Below are 20,081 nucleotides of genomic sequence, written 5' to 3' on the forward strand. Positions count from 1 at the left end.
GGAGTCACTATTGTTAAACCTCGGTCTACCTTATCTATACTTGATATACAGTACACAATACTGCCGTTTAGGGAAGGTATTCCAACCAGATTTTCATGACTCGAAGCAAAGTGGCAAAATAATGCCCTTAAATGCAGTCTTGCTTACATTACTGTGAGAGTTTGTCTATCACTGTTACTCCTGGTCTTGTAGCGTGTGCTGCAGAACCAGGAGATTTGTCAAAAATGCTGTCGAAATACAAATGCAATTCTGTAGTATCTAAAACGGTTGGTAATGATCACCCAATTATTGGTATGCACGGGCCTTGACAAGAAATTGTGCCTCGTTTTTAACCACAACAAGGCAAAAGTTGTGGTCGGTAAATCTTACATGTCTGGCTACTTCAGAACTTAAAATAGACTTTGATTTGCTCCTGGCAGTCACACACTCGTAAAGCCTACAGTTTAAGCCGTACACCTAAAATCCATTACAGTCTGTCTGTGGTCACTGTGACCATGTCAATCTGTAGGCTTTTAAAATAGCCTCAGTGTGCTTGTAAACGTAATGAGCTGTTCTTCTCAATCATGAGACGTGGGCGATTCTTAGCCGCTCTTATGAAACTCGCCCTCCTGGTTTGCATTTTTTCTTTCGTTTTTCCTTCATGCTCTTTACGTTCCTAACCTCGAGCAGAAACGTTGATCTTATCCTGTTTTTCAACTTCTTTCACAACCTTGTTTTTGGCTCTCACCTTTTTGTTTTTTCATTGTGCCAACTTGTTGTGTACCGGCTTCTGTCATTTCCACAGCAAAGAGGTGTGTACACTGACCTTTAAGGACCTCTGAGCATAAGAAGAGACGGCACAATAATTGATGCGTCATTTCTTTTCCCTGGTTAAAGCTGAGAGAACCGATCAGCATTTATAGGACTTTCACAAGTACTACAGGTGCAGAAGTACTTGTGAAAGAGAGGCAAAAGTGACACTAACAACAGAAGTTGTTGGTGTGAAAGCAATGGTTATTAGGGGTGGGGAGTGGTTAGCTGCAAGCCGTCTGTATGAGCTTTGAAGGGTTTGCTCTGTATCCTGCGGGAGGGTGCTTTTAAATGAAACGGACACTAGGTTGATGGAACACTGTTCATTTGCATTTCCTTCTCTTCCCTCTGGCTCAACTTCAGAGTCCTTGGGTGTGATCAAGGAGAGCTGTGCATGCTGGGAAGCTGTGTGGTGTCCAGTGTCTTGGTTGATCAGCAGAGGAGAAGAAGGGGCATGTCTGTTTTGTAGCTCTCGGTCTCTGCTGCCTGCTGTCCTTCCTTGGTGCTTTCAGATCTTTGAGATTTTGCTCTGCCGGTTATTGCCGCTTCATAAAACCTAAATGACTAAAACACAATGCCAGGCAGGAGAGGGGTCATGACTGAACTTGAACCTCAGCTACAGCCCAACAAGCACCAGCAAACCAAGACGCCTTAATGAGACAGGATGCGAGCTCTAGCTGTTACACCTCCCACCTAAATGTGCCGGCTTACCTTACACTCATCCCAGCAGTTTCTCCATTTTGATCACATACCACTTCCTTTATAGTGGCCAACAGTCTAAACACACAGAAACCACCTGTTTATTTCCCAGTCACAATACTTTTGGCTTTTTTTTTTCCTTTTTTTTTTTTTTTTTTTCTTTTGATAGTTTTCATTTGCGAGATGCACTTCTCTGGTTCCATTATTGTGCAAATTGGTATGTTTGTACAGTTATCACTTGCTAAGTGCTTGTAGTTTCTTCACATGTTAATTGACTGTGTCCTCTGTCGTGTCCAGGAGCTGGAGAAAGCCCTGTCAGAACAGGACTTGGATTTCCTTGGGGATCTCGTTGCCTGTCTGTTGCAGGGATGCTACCAGCGCACTGACATCACGTAAGTAAAGAATAGAAAAGGAACCTGGCATATAGGCAAAAGCTGCCAGGTCACATCAGGTCTGCTTGTATAACACCACCTGTAACACATAAGCTGTTTTCAGACGTGGGATGCGTAACACTGCTGGCATCGGGACGTAGGTCACTCTTGGCAAGAAACGCGTGTCTGAAAGGGACGACGGAAAAAAGTTTTGAGTCATGATAGAAACCCAGGGTTGAACCAAAGTTTATTTGGACATAATAAAAATGCAGCAAGTTGACTTGTTGCAGATGACATAGAGGTGTGCACATTTCACAGCTGAGATCGCTGTCCAGTACAGTAAGGAGGTCCCCTTAAATCTTTTCACATTTTAGAAATAAAGCGAAACTTGTTACAGTTTTCTAAACAATGAGAGTAAGAACATTAACGTTTAATTTTACACCCAGCTTTACTCTCCTAATCATGGAGTCTTGAGTATGGGACCATGTTCAACTTTAGCTACTTTTACATAATTGAACATGTTTAATGAGGCAGTGTGTAGATGGGTGATGTTTGGCTTTCTTACAATATGTTTAATATTTTAAGTTTAAATTTTTTCTGAAAGATAACAAATAGGTGAATATAAGCGGGGAAATTCACATCTTCCTGCTGCTTAAAACTGCACCAAGTGGCGTGGGAAATTTACCTTGTAGCTGTGACTGTAGGTCTAAGTAGTGGTGGAAGTTGGAATTCAAATTTAGTGTTCCTTTTTTTTTTTTTTTTTTTTTTTTTTTTTAAATGAAGCAGAGGCACAATGGAAAAGAATTACCATTTTTACTTAAATGTGTCAAGATAAAACTTGTCTTTCCATCTTCTTCAAATTAGTCATACTACCCAGGAAGCTTCATAGGAAGTCTGAGTCACGAGTGCAATAACTCACTGAGGAGTCAGAAGTTAGTCACCATAAGGAGAGCTGAAAGTAGTGATAGGTGGTATGGTGACATCATGTTTACTACCGCGGGGATACGAAAACAGCACAGCCACAGAAACTTTTCTATCAAGTGGTGGGAGAAAGTGAACGCGAAGCAGAGGCTGTTATTCAAATCCGCAAATGTTTTCTGCCTCCCATGGGGCTTCCCCTTCGATACGCCTGCTAATCTAACCCATCGTTATAGAGTAGCATAGTGGTACAGTAAAGTGATAAGCACAGAGGCAGGAGTGATCCAGTTTTTCCACCCAGGCAGCCGGTAACAAGAGGACAGCCTGTTTTATTGGACTGGACAGGCTCTGGCATCCTGGGGGTGGCTGCTCAGCCCTGGCCTTTCACAGAGCTGCCCTTTTCATCCGCACGCGTTAAACGCTCTGCCGGAGCGGGGGAAAGAAGGGAGGGAGGATGTTGGAGAAAACGAAGGACAGAAAGGAGGAGAGAGAGATGGGGTAGTAGTGAGGAGGGGTGAGCCTGCAGCTGTGTGAAAAGTGCACGCTGCTCTTTCAAGATAAGCCATTTTTTTCCCTCTCCCTCTTTCTCTGTGCTGTTCCATAGATGCTCACCCTTGCCCCAAGCCCTTGTTCTGTTCATCTGAGCTGGAACTGAACGGTACAGATTAATCGGCTAGACCTGAACCGGAACCAACATTTATTTACCAGTTTTCACTCATAGATACAACACAACTCCCATTCAAAGAAACTAGTCCTTTTCTTCTTCTTTTTTAAACCAGCCCCACCTCCTCTCTTTTTCCAGCCTCTATGATAGTATGAACCTTGCCTGTTTCCTAGAAAGCGATGCTAGTTTGTACTGAAGCATGCTGCGTTGGGTTTACAGTGCCAAGATTTGCAACTGAATTGGTTGAATCTAGCCATTCATGGAAATCTCAGTACAAAAGCAAAGCCCTGTGTTGGATTGTTATTTTTGTTAAACCTAAACATGCAGCTAGTGCTTAATTCTGATTTAATAATCTTTAATGATTAAGATGTGTAAAAGGACAAATTTACTCGAGGTGTAGCTAACCCAGTAGAGTGACATTTAAAAATCAATAAGGCACAGAAAAGGCAGAGATGATGAGTAAGACCGCTCTACTGTTTAGCCCCCAGGCATTTAGCAGTTACCTGGACGACATCATCAGCTACCGCTGGGAGCTGGAAGAGGGGAAACCCAACCCACTTCGAGAGGGGCCCTTTGAGAGTTTACCCCCTCGCACTCAGGTGGAACTGCTGCACCGGCTGTGCGATTACCGTCTGGATGCTGCTGATGTCTTTGACCTGCTTAAGGTGACTAAAAGAATGCATGTAATCATAATAATATATTCACAATTTATTAAAGAGTTAAACATTCACTCAGTATTGAGTCAGTAATTGTACATAAAAGGTTCCATGCTCCATTAATGCTGCCAAGTTGTGTATATGTGTACTGTTAAAGATTGCTTTTTTGATAACATGATGAATGATTTCGTTCACCCAGCTGTTCAGCTTTAAAGCAGTGTCAGATATATTTGTCACTGAACAGCTGCCTCGTTTTACTTTGGCCTAAGAGTGCAAGATCTTAGTTTTACTGTTCTTTAAAAGTATATTTACTGCCATAAACTAAGGTGGAGTTATCATAATCTGAGGCTTTACCTCTATACTGTCAATCGGTTTCTAATTTTTAAACTGTATACTGCTATAATTCATGAACACTCTCAACAAGATATCGAAAGTGCTTTTTGTCAGCACATGATTCACGACTCTGTACGATCAAAGAGCTAAAATGACATCACCCTCTGATGACACACTACATATTATTTAAGAAATGTTATATCCCCACCCCCACCACCTCCAGGGCCTGGATGCAGACAGCCTGAGGGTGGAACCCCTGGGGCAGGATGGAAATGGAGCCCTCTACTGGTACTTTTACGGCACTCGCATGTACAAAGAAGAGCCAGTGAAAAAGAAAGTAGGAAAACACAGGTAATACTTCTTTTTCTGTCAACCACGAATGAATCATCTGCACTTAGCTGAATGTTGAAGTGTGTAGTTGAAATCAAATTTTACCACTTGTTTAGAGTCCTCTTAAGGATTAATTTACTTGTCTTTTATTCCTAACTAAGCCGTACTTTTAAACTTTTTTTTTTTTTTTAACCTTTGATATTTTTTTTTCCCAGTGATGAAACAACAGAACTAACATTACCAGAGAAAAAGAAACGTGGAAGACCACCAAAGAAGAGAAAGCTGGAAGATTCACCAAGGTGAAAAAAAACAAAAAGAAGAAAAACTTTGCTGTCAGTACTAACAGGGTAACGCAGAGACACAGACGTTTAGATTTGGCCATGTGCTGTGCAGATGAGCTCTTTTCTTTCCCACGTGAAAACGATACTCGCCCAGGTCTTGAAGATCTGGGTCTTCATGTCCTTTGCTCTCAGTCAGTTGTTGACTTGACCTTTATCCTACTGCCTGACCCAAAATGTAATAAATGATTAATGGAGTATTTCTTGAGCACACTCTTTAACCATATTCTCACCATGTGTGTAGCGAGGAATTTTAATTGATTCCAAAAAGTAGTTGTGGAGGATCAGCTCTTATACCAGAGTTACTTTTAAGCATGCCATTTTTGTAGGGACTTCATGGCTTTATATTTCTTATAGTGAGGTGGAAAGTGATGTGCCAGAGGTGAAGACGGAACATGAATTGGAAGATCTTCCCCCGACCACAGGTAAAGAACCTTTGTGCTTTATATCCTGACAACAATTTTTTCTCCCTTTGTGTTTGCATTTTTCCCTAGAATCAGTGGTCCAATGTCTGTTTTTCCTTTCTTTCCTGCGCAGGCCGTAAGCGAGGCGCTTGGTCCCTGGTATGTGATACAGAGGAGCAGTGGCTCAGTCTGGCAGAAAGCATCAAGGACAAAACCTCCCCACAGGATCGCCACCTCTACCGTGTCATTAGCCAAAACTTCCTGCCTGAGATCAGCAACATGATTGAGCACAAGGTCAGACACCAGAGACACTACCATCAGTCTCCATTACACCAGTATACAACGTCTTCTATGCGTCCTCTGTTTTTTGATAGGCTGTAGATTCGTTAATATGAAAGCAATTATACACAGACTTGGATTCGTCCTTGTTTGTGTGACAAGTCACAAGCGCCAGGGCGATTTTGATGAAATACCAGCTCATAAACAGCTAAATGAGACATCCCAAATGTGACAGTGATGACATTTGAATATGCAAATTGAATTTTATTAATGTACACTTGACTGCTGTCTTCTTTTCTTTCTTCCTGTTTCCTTAATCTAATCTCGGGTTTTAAGATTACTGATATTCCTTCATCTCAGTTCAGCTACTTTTATCTTCTGGTTGTCTTACAATAGTTGTTTCTAGGACCTCTCGACTGTGCTGACTACACAATAGGTGGAGTCGAGGAAAGTCAGCTTTTTGGGATTGGTCATATGTTGGTTAAGGTATAATTGGTGTAAAGTGCTTTAATGGGAGATGATATGCACACTTTGCTCCAGCATGTCTAAGCCAGCACTGCTTTCTTTACTTTGCAAAGGAATTAATTTTAGTCACTGATGGCTACAGCTAGTTGAGAAAATGTAGGTTCCTATTTTGATCCCACCTGATTGCATAAAGATCAGTGGATGCTGTCTACTCCAGTGATGTATAACCAGCAGTGGCTGTTGCTATAGGAACGCTCTGATCCTTTTTCTGCTGTCATCAGCATTGAAGTCAAGAATCCTGAAGGCAGGTTAATGTCAGCTGAGAGGTCACTCAGTAATTGCAAATGGTTATGAATGAATGAATTTGGTTGAGTCGTTCATCAGTCACACCCTCTGCTGTTCTACTTGTGCACACGTTTTCTATGGCATTCAAAGTCTATCTATAGCTTCACTACATAATATAAGTAGAGCTGGAATAGGTGTTTTTGGCTTGTTGGTATTTGTTTCCTCTGCGCCGCAGCACTCTGGACTTGAAGAGACGGCTCTCTGCCAAACGCGATCACAGTATGGGGTGAAAACTGATTAATTGAAATTTGCTCAAATAACAGACTCAATTAAAGGAATGCACATTTCCATAGTGAGCTTCTTATTTATAATATAGATCACACAGCAGGAGATCACATTAGGATGCTGTGCTTGGTAATTATATTAATTACACTGCCGCTGTGATGGTGTATAGATCCTGTGCTTGATTTGCTGCGTAGACCAAATTTATATTAGACAACCAGCAATTAAAGCTTTTCAGAAATAGTACATGTATACTTTTTCTGTTTGGTAGTCCGTGCTATGAAATTAAAAGTTGTCATATTTGTAAATACTTGGTTTGTTTAAAACCAAACCAAAGAGGAACATGTTTGCACTTTAAAATACCAGCAAAGTGGAAAGTGTCTGTGTGATATACAGCTTCAACAAGGCTGCACATGCAGTTTGCAGCCTGCACTGTGATCTGTTTTGCATGGCCATTTTGTAGGATTGTTGGCTTAACCTGTGCTTGCTTGTCTTGCTCTCTCTCCAAGTATGTGTTAGTGCCTAATGTGTGGCTATAAATATCTCGGTGTTCACACGAGTGTGTCAGATATTTGGGAGAATATAAACACTATCTTTCCTTCCACATGTCTCAGTCTGCTGTCATCAGCCATTTCACGGGGCACTGACAGCTGGCAGGAGCTCACCTTGGGGCAGAATGGAGACTCTTGAATGACAGCTTTGCTGTGCTGCAGGATTCTGTCGACCCCTCTAAGTGGTGACACCAGAGGCACTCGATCATGTGTGTGCGTGTTGGATGACGGACTTGCGGTAATACGGGGAAGAATTGTGAAGCCTGGGGAGATGTCAGTGTTTCCCACTAAGATGAGACAGAGGTGGCGTGGGGGCACATGAGCTGTTGATGAGCACATGTGGGCTGCCGCCCTGAACTTTTCTACACATTACCAGGCGGAGGCAAATGTGAGAACCCAACTGTTCAATGCGATTGGATGTAAGACGTCTGTAGCCTGCCAGCTCCCTGATACAGAGTCGGTGTGCTTTCTGATGTGATAGTCCCACAGCTAATTGTCCCATTGATTCATAGTGACCACGTGGGTTTGCGCTGCTACCTTGCTCACATCAGAGGAATCTTTTCCAGTAAGAGCATGTCTAAAGTGGACTGTTGCCCGTTGATAGGTACGTGTCATGATGGACAGCTTGAGACAACGGCAGACCTGATCTTATTTTTGTTTTTTATGAAAAGATGGTGTTTGAAAACATTATCTAGAGTTCCCCTGTTGGAAAGTGACTCTATGGTTATAGAAAGCACGTTAGGTTATAAACATCTGTCTCCTTTAACAGTATTTTTTCATTTTAATCTTCTCCGCAGTGGGCTCCTCCCTCATTTGTTTGCTTCCCTACCTGCATGCACAGACAGTCTGACTGACTTTGTTTATATAGCGGCAAATGCATATTTAGGACTCTCTACTTGTTACCTAGTAAGGTGTTACCTGTGCCAGGGTGGCAACTCTTAATAGTCCTACATCCTGGATGAACTCTGACATAAGCTGCAGAGGACAGTCCCTGATATAGACAGGATTTCAGAAACCACTTGGCGCTCTGTGTTGGCTGGTGTTTCCCTCCTTTTCAGTTTGCTCTAACTGGTTCTCTGACACGTCAGCGCTCATTAACCCTCCACGTTCTGTACTGTATATTTTGGATCAAGTTCCCTGCTCAAAAGTTGCAAGATTGGCTATTGTAGAACAGATTTTACACTACCACAAGCTAATAATAACATCACACAGGTTGTGATTTTTTTTTTTTTTCCTTCTTTTTTTGTGCAAGTATGTTAATTTTTGATGCAGCCTTCTTTTGGCCCCAAGCAGAGATGAAAGACTAGGGAGCAAAGGTGAGAGAGTCACTTGGGGGGATGGGAGAAATAAATCAATGACTTCGCTATAGTCACTGCTCCACCACAGCACAGAGTGTCTGTCAGTGTGTTGGCTTTAGACAAAATGAATTACACAAACAGTATGTGATGTTTTAAAAGAAAGTTGCGTTTGGAATTGTGGACGAGAAAGCATTACAGATACAACGGTTTCCAATTCACGAGTCCCTTTGTGTCATAAGAGGCATGAGGAGCAGAACCAAACTACACTTCTTTTATTCCAGGAGCGTGAGCAGAAGCAGAAGCTGCTGGACCCAAACCCAGTTCGCGTTTCCCAGCGGTTCTCTCAAAATCACATAAAACATGAGGAGAGGGTGAGTGTTTGTCTCTGCTATGCTTTTTAGGTAGCGTTACACACCTAACAATGTCAGAATAAGCTGTGCCGATTTATTTAGCAATACAACGGGCATGTCATCCACTTATCTGGTTTTTAGTGCAAGACATTCCAGTACAGTACATGTTTGTACTCGTACTGTATACATTTATTCTCTCTGCTGTATATGTTGGTTTAGGGCCTGATTGCTTCTGTCTTTTATGTACAGAAATGTGTAGTTTTCTATACATCTAGCTTTCCTGGCGTGAGAGAAGAGTAGACTAATAGACTTTGTGGGTGTGTGCATCCAGGACAATCTCAAGGCCGGAATGGAGGAGGAGGAGAAGAAAAACGATGAAGAGCTGGACAGGCAGGTCCTGCTGGCTGAGCAGAGACGAGAAGAGGAAAGGCTTCTGCAGGAAGAACGGCAGAGAGAGAAGCTAGAGAAGATCAAAGCTGTGGAGGGTAAGATGGTTACCGAAATAGATGGAATACAAATGGCACACTGCCAAGATGTTGTTTGTGTGTTTAAAAAATTTTGAAAAATCTGTCTTTTAAAGAATTTTAGTATATGCAGAAAGTTGTAAGATATTAAGAAGCAGCAGTAATTTCACATTCTCTCATCAGTCATGTATCAGCAGCAGGTAGGAGGCTCTGTCAAGGGCAGAATGTATCACAAAGGGCACTCCCCACACAGGCTTTCACATCTTCATTGCCGAGCTTTGGCTCTCAGCAGCTGAAAAATCTGCAGTAGCAGCATTTGAAGCCTTGAGATTTATGTATAGTACACAGACACTGTGAAAGGGAATGCTCAGGGCCTTTAATCACAGGATCACTCCTCTTCTCTGATGTCATCTGTCAAGGGTTAATGAACTGCTGATTGTGCTTCAGTAGAGGAGCCTCATTATTGTATTATAGATGAACAGCAGGACCTGGCCTACGCTCTGTGTATTGCATATGTGGAATCCTCCTTCAAACATCTTTAATCCAAACGGCAGGGGGGCTGCCAGGCCTCTGTGCCTTTCATGTCGAAAGATAAAGCGGTTATGCATATGCACTCTCCGTGCTCTGTTCTGCTCTTTTGATCAACTTGGCCTAAGAAAAAATGGCCGATGAATCGTTCTCCTTCCACTTATCTGAGCTGCTGCTGCTGCGTGTGACATCTGAGGCCTGGTTTTCATCGACTCTCCCGACAGTCTCAATAGACAGCAATTTATACTGTAACTGTAGGGTCTGAGTAAGCAATCAAAGATTGTTTACCTGCACTCTGAGACTGGCGTTTTTCATTATTTGTGATTTTAATTGCCCCCTGTGTTCACGATTTTCTGTTAGAGCGTGCAAAAAGGCGGAAGATGCGAGAAGAAAAGGCCTGGCTACTGTCTCAAGGAAAAGATCTACCACCTGAACTCCTGAATCTGGAGCCATCCTCTCCCGTCCAGAGAACACGCAAGAATAAAGAATTGTAGGAAGTTGTTCACATTTAGTTTCAGATTCACTGTCTGCTTTAGCGACTCATGATTGCTCTTTCCCCCCCCTGTCTAACATGCCGTATGTTCAACATTTCAGCTATGAGATTGACGATGACTACACTGCTCTTTATAAAGGTATGCCTGCAGAATTATTACCTGTTGCTATGTTTACATGCATGTACCTGTAACATGCATGTAAATGCATGTCACATGACAATTCACGTCATGTGGGCAGATGTGTGGTAGTGTAAACGGGAAGCAGAAGTTGGCTGCTTATAGAAAGTATGTAAAAAGAAGAACGGCTATTGCAGAAAGTAAGACCAGCGGTTTCTTTTCCTTAGTTGACAATGAAGTGGAACTGTTACTCAAAACAACACACAAGTAACAGCTGGTCTTTGTGTAAAGAGAATAGCTCTGACCCATCAGGGCAAGGACGCAAAATCTCTCTGGTGGTGTCTGACACTGGAGCTTTAGCAGTGGATTTGAGGTGATGCCTGCAGGGATCTAGCTGTGCTCCTTAACTATACCTGAGCAGTTTTAGTCTTTGTAGGAATATCAGGACCTTAGATTTACCAGCAGCATATCCTCAACTGAAAAACAACACTGCTACACAATAAGTAATGTTATCCACTTCAAATGCTGGCAGTTTTAATGTATTAATTGTGGTATGGCGTACATGTTTCATGCTTTTTACTCCTTGTCATAACACACCATTGTAATGGCAAATGTTTATCCAAACACGCAAAAATAAACCTCAAACTGTATATGAGTTTAGCGATACTGTTGGTTGATATTTATTTTTGTAAGTTTTTAGAACCAATGTCGGGGTCTGTGACATTATTTCCAAAAATCTTACATCTTCCATTTCCATACTAAATCCAGTTGCTGGGTTTTAAAACATGTCGGTGTAAATTTACAATCACTCGGATTAATGTCTGTTCTACTCTCTGTTCTTCAGTGCTTGAAGCCCTGAAAGCCCATAAAGATTCTTGGCCTTTCTTGGAGCCCGTTGATGACTCCTATGCTCCCAATTATCATGAGATCATCCAGGTACAGAATACTGTTGTTGTTTTTACAAATGGTGAAACACTGTGTTCATGTTTGTATCAGTCTGGTTTGTGCATTTATGCATTAATGTATAAAGTTAACTCTTTCACAATTTTAATTGCTTTATTTTTATCATTCTAATCATTTCAGACCCCTATGGACCTATCCACAATTGAGAAAAAGCTCAATAACGGAGAGTATGTCGCTAAGGAGGAGTTTGTTTCTGACGTGAAGCTGATGTTTGAAAACTGTGTCGAGTACAATGGAGAAGACAGCGGTAAATTAAGCGTTCTAAACCATTTTTTAAATAACTTTGTTAAAGACATCAAAATCCATTGCATTATGGATGTATTTTGAAAAAAAGAATTTCATATGTACATTGAGACGCAGGGGGTGAGAGTGGGAGAGATCGCAGAAGAAAGGGGGGTGGTCTTAGTACTGTGTTGGGGCCGGGGCCGGGGCAGCCTTGACAGTGATTAATGGGGAGTGATTGAGTTGTGCTCGAGTGCTCTGGGGGATTCAAGTCCTGCAGTGCCAGAGAAACATTCCAGCCCCTAAGCCCCCTGTCTGGAGCCATCCATCCAACTGAATACTCTCCTCAGGGAATAGGGGGAGGTGAGTGGTGAGGAGGCCCAGGGTGGGGCAAGAGTAGAGGGAAGGGGTTGAAGGAGCAGGGGTCAAACTTGCGCCCTCTGACTTGGTCAGCTGGTTAGCATTGGGCCAGGACAAGACAGGATTTTTGTGCTCTGTTGGTATGTGTCTCACCTAATGGTCACTTCATGAGTGGCTATTTGTGGGAGTGACTGTGCATGTACATGAAACGTTATTCTTTGAGTATATGAGTAGATGCTATAGACATGTGATGCATGTTTGCTACTTTGAAGATGTGCTTTTATGTAAAAAAAAAAAAGTTATCACAAAAGAATCGCTGATGTTGGTGTCTTTCTGTCCTCAGAATACACTATCATGGCCGAGTCTTTGGAGCGTTGTTTTAGCCGAGCCTTATTAAAACATTTTCCATCTGAGGATGGTGACACAGATGAAGAGTTCCACATCAGTCGAGAAGACAAGGAGCGCAAGGAAAAAAAACGCAACCGTAACAGCAAAGCTTTCGGGCCTGAAAGTTTGATCAGGGCTACTGAGCAAGTACAACGTAAGCGAAGCTCACAAAAGGGCAAAAGTAGCGCCACTTCAGAAGAGGATGCCAGGCTGGCACGGCTGCATCCTCCTCATTGGGCTAACGGCCCCCCTCACCCGCACAGCTTGCCTCCAAGCCAGCAGCATGTCCGGGAAGGAGATATCAGGGGATATTACCACCGAGGGCAACAGGTATCCACAGACAAGACTCTAATTCTTTTTTTAATATATTTATTTATTGGGAGTCTTAATTTCTGTTTGAAATGTAAGAGGGGAAAAATATAATAAATTCTTTATTTTAACAGCTCCGTCAGCCTGGTCCCCCTGGGCCTCATGGTCCACACATGTATGCCCAAAGAATGGCCATGGATCCCCGCTTTGCCTACCAGGTTCACTTTTCCAGACAAGGAGACCCCAACTTAAACCAGTTGCCTCACAACTTTAACATTCAGGTATGCTTGACCTATTACACACAACCAACCACCTAATTGTGTGTATGATGCATCTTGATGCTGTTATAACAGACAAAGCCAGATATTTCATATTTTATTTTCCTTTTTTCCTCCAAGCAACGCATGATTGAGCCACACCACATGGGTCCTAGGTATCCAATGGGTCCAGATCCAAACCAGCAGCAGCACTCGTACATGGGTCCGACTCATGGCCCATGCTTAGGACCACGTCCCATGACCCTACAGCCTGGAGCTCCTCCTGAAGCCAGCATCTACCCATCCCACCACCGTCCAGAGGGCAACACTGTGCATCCTATGGGGAACAGGTTCTCAGGCCCGGAAGGATCACCTCAGCACAACTACCCAGGCTTGAGACCTGCTGGCATGCCACTACCTACTTTGTGGAGTGGTATGAATCAACAGGGGCAGGAGAGGCCCAGCGGCATGTCTATTCAAGACCCAAACATGGTGAACCAGCGCAACTTTAGTTATGGTGGAATCCCCCCACCTGTGGGTCATAAACCATGGCCAGAAGCTGCCGGATATCCCAACCATCCTTCCAATGCCCAGTTTCAAATGACTGCAGCAGCCAGCTCCCCTGGGCTCATGTCTGCACGTCCCACTGTGCCCCACTCAGACTCCTCCGGCAGGACACGCTTGGCTTCCATGCTGGAAAGCCCAGAGATGCTGGCCCTGCAGCAGCTGTCAGCCTCTTCTGGACCCCCTGCTGGTGCCCCTCATCAGCACACAGGCAACTTTCAGCAGCCTGGGCCCCCATCAAGAATTGGCAGCATCCCAGCTCACCCCTCTCAACAGCTTCCCCCTGCCCCTGAGGTTCAGCTGCTGCATCCTGCTAGAGACAAAGGCCCAGATAGACAGCCTCCCCAGCAGACAGACTTGCACCCCAAAGGTAGACCTGACCTTCTCTTGCTGTATTTCACCAGTCTGCGTGATAAAGCACTAGACTCAAGTGTCTCATTTGTTAATCAGCACAGCCCCCATCTTCTGTCAAGTACTTCTTACAATTTGAATTTAATTATTTCTCACAGTAAGCGGCAAATTGAATATTCATCAGTTTGGTTACATTTTCGCTGATATCTTTGAAAGTATAAAAGAGATTACATGTCATCATTTCAGCCTCAAGGGGATGCCTTTAAATGTTTCTATAACCTAATTGTAAAGAAATGGGACAGAACATTTTTTAAAATTTGATTTGTATTGTGATTCTTTTGGATAAGTGGCATAAAACGGGGACAACGTGTGTATTGTACTTCTAGTCGTAGTAAAACAGTCTAACCTGCAACATTGTTTTCTCCTGTACGTTAACAGGCACAACGTCAGAGAACAAGATGGCTGCCAGCAACATTTCTGAAGAAGCTCCATCACACAAAAGCATGGGTCCAGTTAACCAAGAGAGCCCATCCAACCCTAGCCCCACAAGGCAATACTGTGGGCTTGTGGATAAAATGCAGAGCCCCCCAGCCCCAACCTTGGCCAGATCAGAAGAGAATCCTTCTGGATCAGCGGCCGCACAGAGTTCAGCTGAAAGCCAGTTAGATAGTCAGGGACACTCTGCCAGTGAAAGTAATGGTACCATTCCTGTTTCATCCCATCCCAACTCAAGTAACACTGATCCTGCTCTACCCAATCCTCCACAGCATAAACCAAACAGTCCACAGCCAAATGCTCCAAGCCTTGCACTTCTTCCTCAGAACTTCCCACCACTGGATGTTGCAGCAGCTCAGAATTCCACTCAGCAAATGCCAGAGAACTTAAAACTCGGAGAAAGTGTAAATCAGGAAGGCAAACCCCAGCAAGCCATTCAAAAACATGAGCAACCTGAGGCGGGCAGCACCTCTCCTGAAAGCCACCCTCAGAGCTCTCCTCAGCCACTGAACCAGAACACACAGCAACACAATTCTCTGCTAACCTCTCATCATGTCCCCCAGAGCATCTCACCACACTGCACTACACAAAGCAGTCCCATGCATGGGATGCCACACGGTGCTACTCAAGGAGCCCAGCCTGGACCCCCACACCCAGCCCCTCTGACCTCTTTGCCACCCAGCCATCCTGCCCCTCTATTACCCTCTCAGCCCAGTCCAGCTGATCTCGGAGATCAAAGACCTAGTGAGCCTACGAGGCTGGACACGAGAAGCACTGCCATGTCTCCACAGCACACCAGGATGACATCAAGTGTTTATAAACACCCGGCTTTTAGTCCAAATCGCCATCAAACTCAGTTGGTGGGTAGTAATGTGGGAATACAGGCTCCAAGCGGGCCATCAGATGGGCAGAATCCAGCTGTACCTCCTCACTCGCAAGGCCCAGAAAATTCAACTATGAGTACTTATGGCATGGGGAACCCTCCACTTCCACACTACAACCGGGCAAATATGAATAGGCCCATACCTCCATCTGCTCACCACCCATATCATAACCAGTCCATTAATGCTCTCCACAATCTTGCTCCCAACACCAACTACCAGCAGCAGCAGGGAGGGTCAGCCTACCCCTACCACATGCCAGGTCAACAGCACCCTCATGGTCATGGCAATGTGTACCCACCTCATCAGTATCAGCAGCAGCGCTACTATGCCCAACCCCATCCCCAAACTCAGGCCCATAACCAAGCCATGGGCAGAGGGGGTTACCCTCCAGAGGAGTGGCATCGGCCTCATTATCAGTCTCACCAGGCAATGCCACACAATGCCTACTTACCTGTAGCCAGTGACAGAGCTAATGGTCAGCTAAAGGAGAGCAGTGTCTCACCGCTGGGGTCTGAAGGCTCCAGCGGTACAAGTTTGGTTTCCCCAGGCCCAATGCCAGAAACAGGGACTCATCCTGGAGGCACAGAGGAAGGGAAGTGTGAAAACCAGCAAGCTGGTGGAGGCAGCAGCATTAATGGCAGTCCAGCAAAGCGGCCCCACAATGAGGGCTCAGAGCAACCTGAAAGCCCAAAAGAAATCCTAGACCTTGACAGCCATAATGCTGCTGCTCAGCGCCGTAGCATGCAGCATCCACATGCGTCTGTGGCACACTTGACGTCCGGTTTTGTGTACGACCCTCGAGCCTTACATCCAGGAATGCAGCAAGGTGTCGTCCATCATATGATGTCTCAGGCCCGTGGAGTTGGAAATGGATCCCCTTACCCTGGCCAACCATACCCTGATCCACGACACTATGCTGCTCAAAGACCCCACTCACACCTGATGGAAGCTCTGCAGCGGCCCCAGCAGCTTCCCTATTCCCCTGGCCAAACACGCATGGCCATGTACAGACACCCCCGACCCGGGGGGCACTTTCAGGGCATGATGATTCAGCAGCGAGGTGTGGGACCAGAACGCTTCATACATCCAGGGTAAATTCTTACATCGTTTATATTGTCAGTGTGTATTTGACTATTGTTAATTGTGATGGCTTAAATATGTTCACTGTTTTTTACCTGATATATTTATGTCAAAACAAAATGTGAAAATGTCCCCTTGAATCTCAGAAACTCTGGTGGGCATTCCTTGTCACTTCTTTAATTTAGTTTGCTTGTTTTAAAGGTTAACACTATAATAAGAAAATAAAATGACCACATCAGTCTCACAGTCTTAACCAAGCAGCATAATGTTGCAGAGTCTTATTGTCCTACCAATGGCACTCGGACTGCAAGAGCTAACAAGTCTACTTATTTACAGACAACAGATGATGGCTGCTCCAAGCGGCCTTGGCAGTAAACGGGGATTGTGATTAAAGTGAGTATAAAGACATTTCATAAATTGTTAAAACTTGTTTTATCCTATAGTTTTTTAGGTTTCCAGTCAAAACAGCAAGATGAATACTGCCAGGGAGGGATTTTTAACTCGTTGTTGTTCTCCTTTCAGAGATGATGTTGTCAACGAACATCTGGATAAACCAGTGAGCCAAACCGCTTCTGAGAAGAGGAGACACTCTTTCCGAATATATTTCCTACTGATATTCTGCCACTGTGCATCAGTTTTGTTCAGCAGTGGAATTAAAAATCCAGCCAGGCAGCTGGTACTACAAAGTAGAATTAAAATGTGAAATGTTACTGAGCCTTGGAGAACAATTCTCTTTCGTGTGTCCTCCACCGCAAGAGCTTACAGAGGTCACTTACAGAATAGCTGTGAAACTGTTAGGAATTCACTGACTTGCTCGAGGACACTTCAGTAGCATGGTTGCTTCCCAGCGTGAGCATTTGAACTTTAAACCTCCTGCAGAAGGGGCGCCCCTTTTAACCACTATGTCAACCTGTTAAACACAGGAGACATTGCCTTCAAGAACACTGGACAGCACTCTTCTACATGAGCCGTCAGATTGTAAAAGGATGGATTAGTGACCACTGAACATAATGTTCTTATCCTGTCTATTGACTGTAGGGCAGGATACTGCACCTACTGACAGGACTGTGAAAAAGAGGAGATGGACTGTGTTTTATTTTTTTTTGTTTTCTTTTTGAGTACGATTTTCTTCTCCAACCATATCTAAACTCAGGTGTACAAAAGGAGGTACCATGAGACTGTACCTAGTCTACCTAGTCAACTCAAAAGCCCCTGGTAGTTGCCTTGGTTTGTTTTTATGAATGTATGAGTGAATGTGTAGACAGGAAATGCAGCGCAGCAGCTGCTTGTGAAAGAACAAACAACACTGATCATCCATCTGAAGCACAAATCATCCCACCCATTTCTTGTTCCCATTTCTTGTTCATTTCCACCCAATCTCTAATGTTTTTCTTTCTCTGGAGCACACACACTGTATATGCATCATTCAAAGCTGCCTTCATTTGTTTGAATGTCTTTGAGTAGCAGAGGGGGACCGGCAAGGGTGGTGTCATTGTTATCTAAATATGTGTGATTCTCTGTTGTGCACTATGGATTTCTGTCAGTCTGGACATCCTGGAACCAAGTGGCCTTGGATAGTCGTATTTTAGTCGATACTTATTAATGTGTAAATGTGTCTAAGAGTGTATACTATATTAATCACCGCCCTACACTGCACAGACTTATTTCGGACGATATACTCACTGGTGTATACACGTGCACAGAGCAAATGCATACACAAAAAAATTATTTGGCTATTCGAGTGTCCTCCAACAAGTTTGTTGTTTTAGTTCTTTGTTCCTTTACGGTTCCTTTGAGTCTTCCCCGTGTCAATACTAAACATATCCTCAGGGTGTACAGTTTCTTTATACGGGTACTGTTCTGAATTATTTGAAGGAGGAACAGCATAAAGAAAATGAGACTGCAGCTGTGGCAAATCAATCCACCTCATGAAGAAGTTGACTTGTGAGGGTCATTGGCCTTAATAATAATTAACTGCCCTTTTTTATAAATATATTGCTTTCGTCAGAGTTAATTGGATTTTAATAGGATCTAATTTGTTACTCTACATTCCACTTAATTTGATGTCAAATAATTTGCCACACAATGAATTTTGGTTCTTTGTCTGCGAGCCCCACTGGGGAAGTTCAGCAATGGCAAAAAAAGAATAATCTACCTCATCTAGCCAGTCTGTGGCATCTACAAAGTCTATCCACTTATTCTCGTACTCTGCCAGACTCCTGGGGTGACGTTCTGTGACCAGCATGAATTGATGTTAGCACCACTTATAGATCTCATGACTGTAGAACTGAGAATAAAATGGCCTTACATTGCTTTACCGTCTTTGGCGGGAAATAAAAAGCTTGTGTGTCGGATCTCTGTGACTAATTATGGTGCTCACTGACGACCTCAAGTAGAGGTGATTACTCGGCTGTCTGCAGGTGCTGAAGCATCCACTGTTCCATGGTATTGCACCTTCATTCTTATCTTTTTCTTTTTTTTTTTCTTTCTTTTTTTATATTATTGAGAATGATGGACAATATTTAGTATTTTAACATGGGACTACGTCTTAACTTCTACAGATCAAATGCCATTCCACCTACAGGTTGTGGGCAGTAATCCAGTCTAAGGTCTGTAATGGGCTGTATACAGTTTGGCAGCATTAGAATGTCTTAAGTTATAGGATGTTGTAATGAAATATTCAAGAAAAGAAGCTGGGTCGGGGAAAGCTAGACGCTATGAGACAATTTCGTAAATGTATCACAGAAGACCTGTCATAGATGACTTGCTATTTTGTTAAAATAGGCAGTATTAGTGAGCCCAATGGGGCCACTAAGGAGGTAGTGTGTTCACTCGTGCTGTCTAATGTATGAAGGGCAGTTTGTTTTATTTTTTTAATAAGGTCTGTAAGGTTGCGATGTTATCTTATGGTGTACAGGTGTGTGTTTGTGTGTACAGATGTTTTGTTTTGTTTTTCTTCTGGTGCATAGAATCGGCACCAGATGACTGGAAGTGCGCGTTCATCTTTCACTTTACTCTGCTGTCATCTCTCTGCACTAGTTGTAACCCAGTTAGGCGTGATTAAATGTGAATCATATTTATTTGCTGTTTTAAGAATTTTTGTACATTTTTGGACTTTGTTTTAATATAATTCTGGTGTCTGTCTCTTTTTCTCAATGTTTTTGATGTTTTTAAGCAGTCGTCTTTTACCTCAGTAGCCATTGGAGAATAAAAGACCTGCGTTTTTCATTTTGAAGTGACGTTTACAAGTTCTTATCTGACTGACATAGATTATTTTGGAAATGGAATGGAGTATTTTCTCTACTGTACATTTCTTAGAAATAAATTTTTTTTCTCAAACAACACTTTTTTTTGTTTTGTTTTTTATAACTATCTGAGCAACTGAAACGCTAAAAATAATGAAATGACAAAGGCCACAATGTGACGGCTGATGCATGACAATGCATTAATGTATTGGAGGCTTTACACAATCACTTTTGATTAGTGTTTATCCTCGTGACGAACACCCTCCACAGATTGAATGCTGCTTTGTCTGACCCCTCCCCTATCTGCAGGAGTCACAGATGTGACGTCAGAGGGCTCCTCCTAATAAAA

The 20,081-nt window shown here is 43.4% G+C and overlaps 1 protein-coding gene across 1 annotated transcript in view; it reads left to right on the plus strand.

Moving 5' to 3' along the window:
* The window catches only part of cecr2 (CECR2 histone acetyl-lysine reader), a 33,067-nt gene extending 13,238 nt beyond the window's left edge, over positions 1–19,829 (plus strand). The window contains exons 2-19 of the mRNA XM_005471122.4: positions 1,786–1,880; positions 3,923–4,106; positions 4,654–4,781; positions 4,976–5,059; positions 5,456–5,523; positions 5,636–5,796; positions 8,944–9,033; positions 9,344–9,497; positions 10,365–10,494; positions 10,599–10,636; positions 11,460–11,551; positions 11,699–11,825; positions 12,504–12,877; positions 12,991–13,137; positions 13,255–14,047; positions 14,467–16,498; positions 16,824–16,880; positions 17,010–19,829. Coding sequence (XP_005471179.1) covers positions 1,786–1,880; positions 3,923–4,106; positions 4,654–4,781; positions 4,976–5,059; positions 5,456–5,523; positions 5,636–5,796; positions 8,944–9,033; positions 9,344–9,497; positions 10,365–10,494; positions 10,599–10,636; positions 11,460–11,551; positions 11,699–11,825; positions 12,504–12,877; positions 12,991–13,137; positions 13,255–14,047; positions 14,467–16,498; positions 16,824–16,875 — 4,749 coding nt within the window. The 3' untranslated portion in view covers positions 16,876–16,880; positions 17,010–19,829. The remainder of the gene's footprint in view (positions 1–1,785; positions 1,881–3,922; positions 4,107–4,653; positions 4,782–4,975; positions 5,060–5,455; positions 5,524–5,635; positions 5,797–8,943; positions 9,034–9,343; positions 9,498–10,364; positions 10,495–10,598; positions 10,637–11,459; positions 11,552–11,698; positions 11,826–12,503; positions 12,878–12,990; positions 13,138–13,254; positions 14,048–14,466; positions 16,499–16,823; positions 16,881–17,009) is intronic.
* Positions 19,830–20,081: the final 252 nt, after the last annotated feature.

This window comes from Oreochromis niloticus, linkage group LG7 (assembly GCF_001858045.2).
Source record: "Oreochromis niloticus isolate F11D_XX linkage group LG7, O_niloticus_UMD_NMBU, whole genome shotgun sequence".
Lineage (NCBI taxonomy): Eukaryota > Metazoa > Chordata > Actinopteri > Cichliformes > Cichlidae > Oreochromis > Oreochromis niloticus.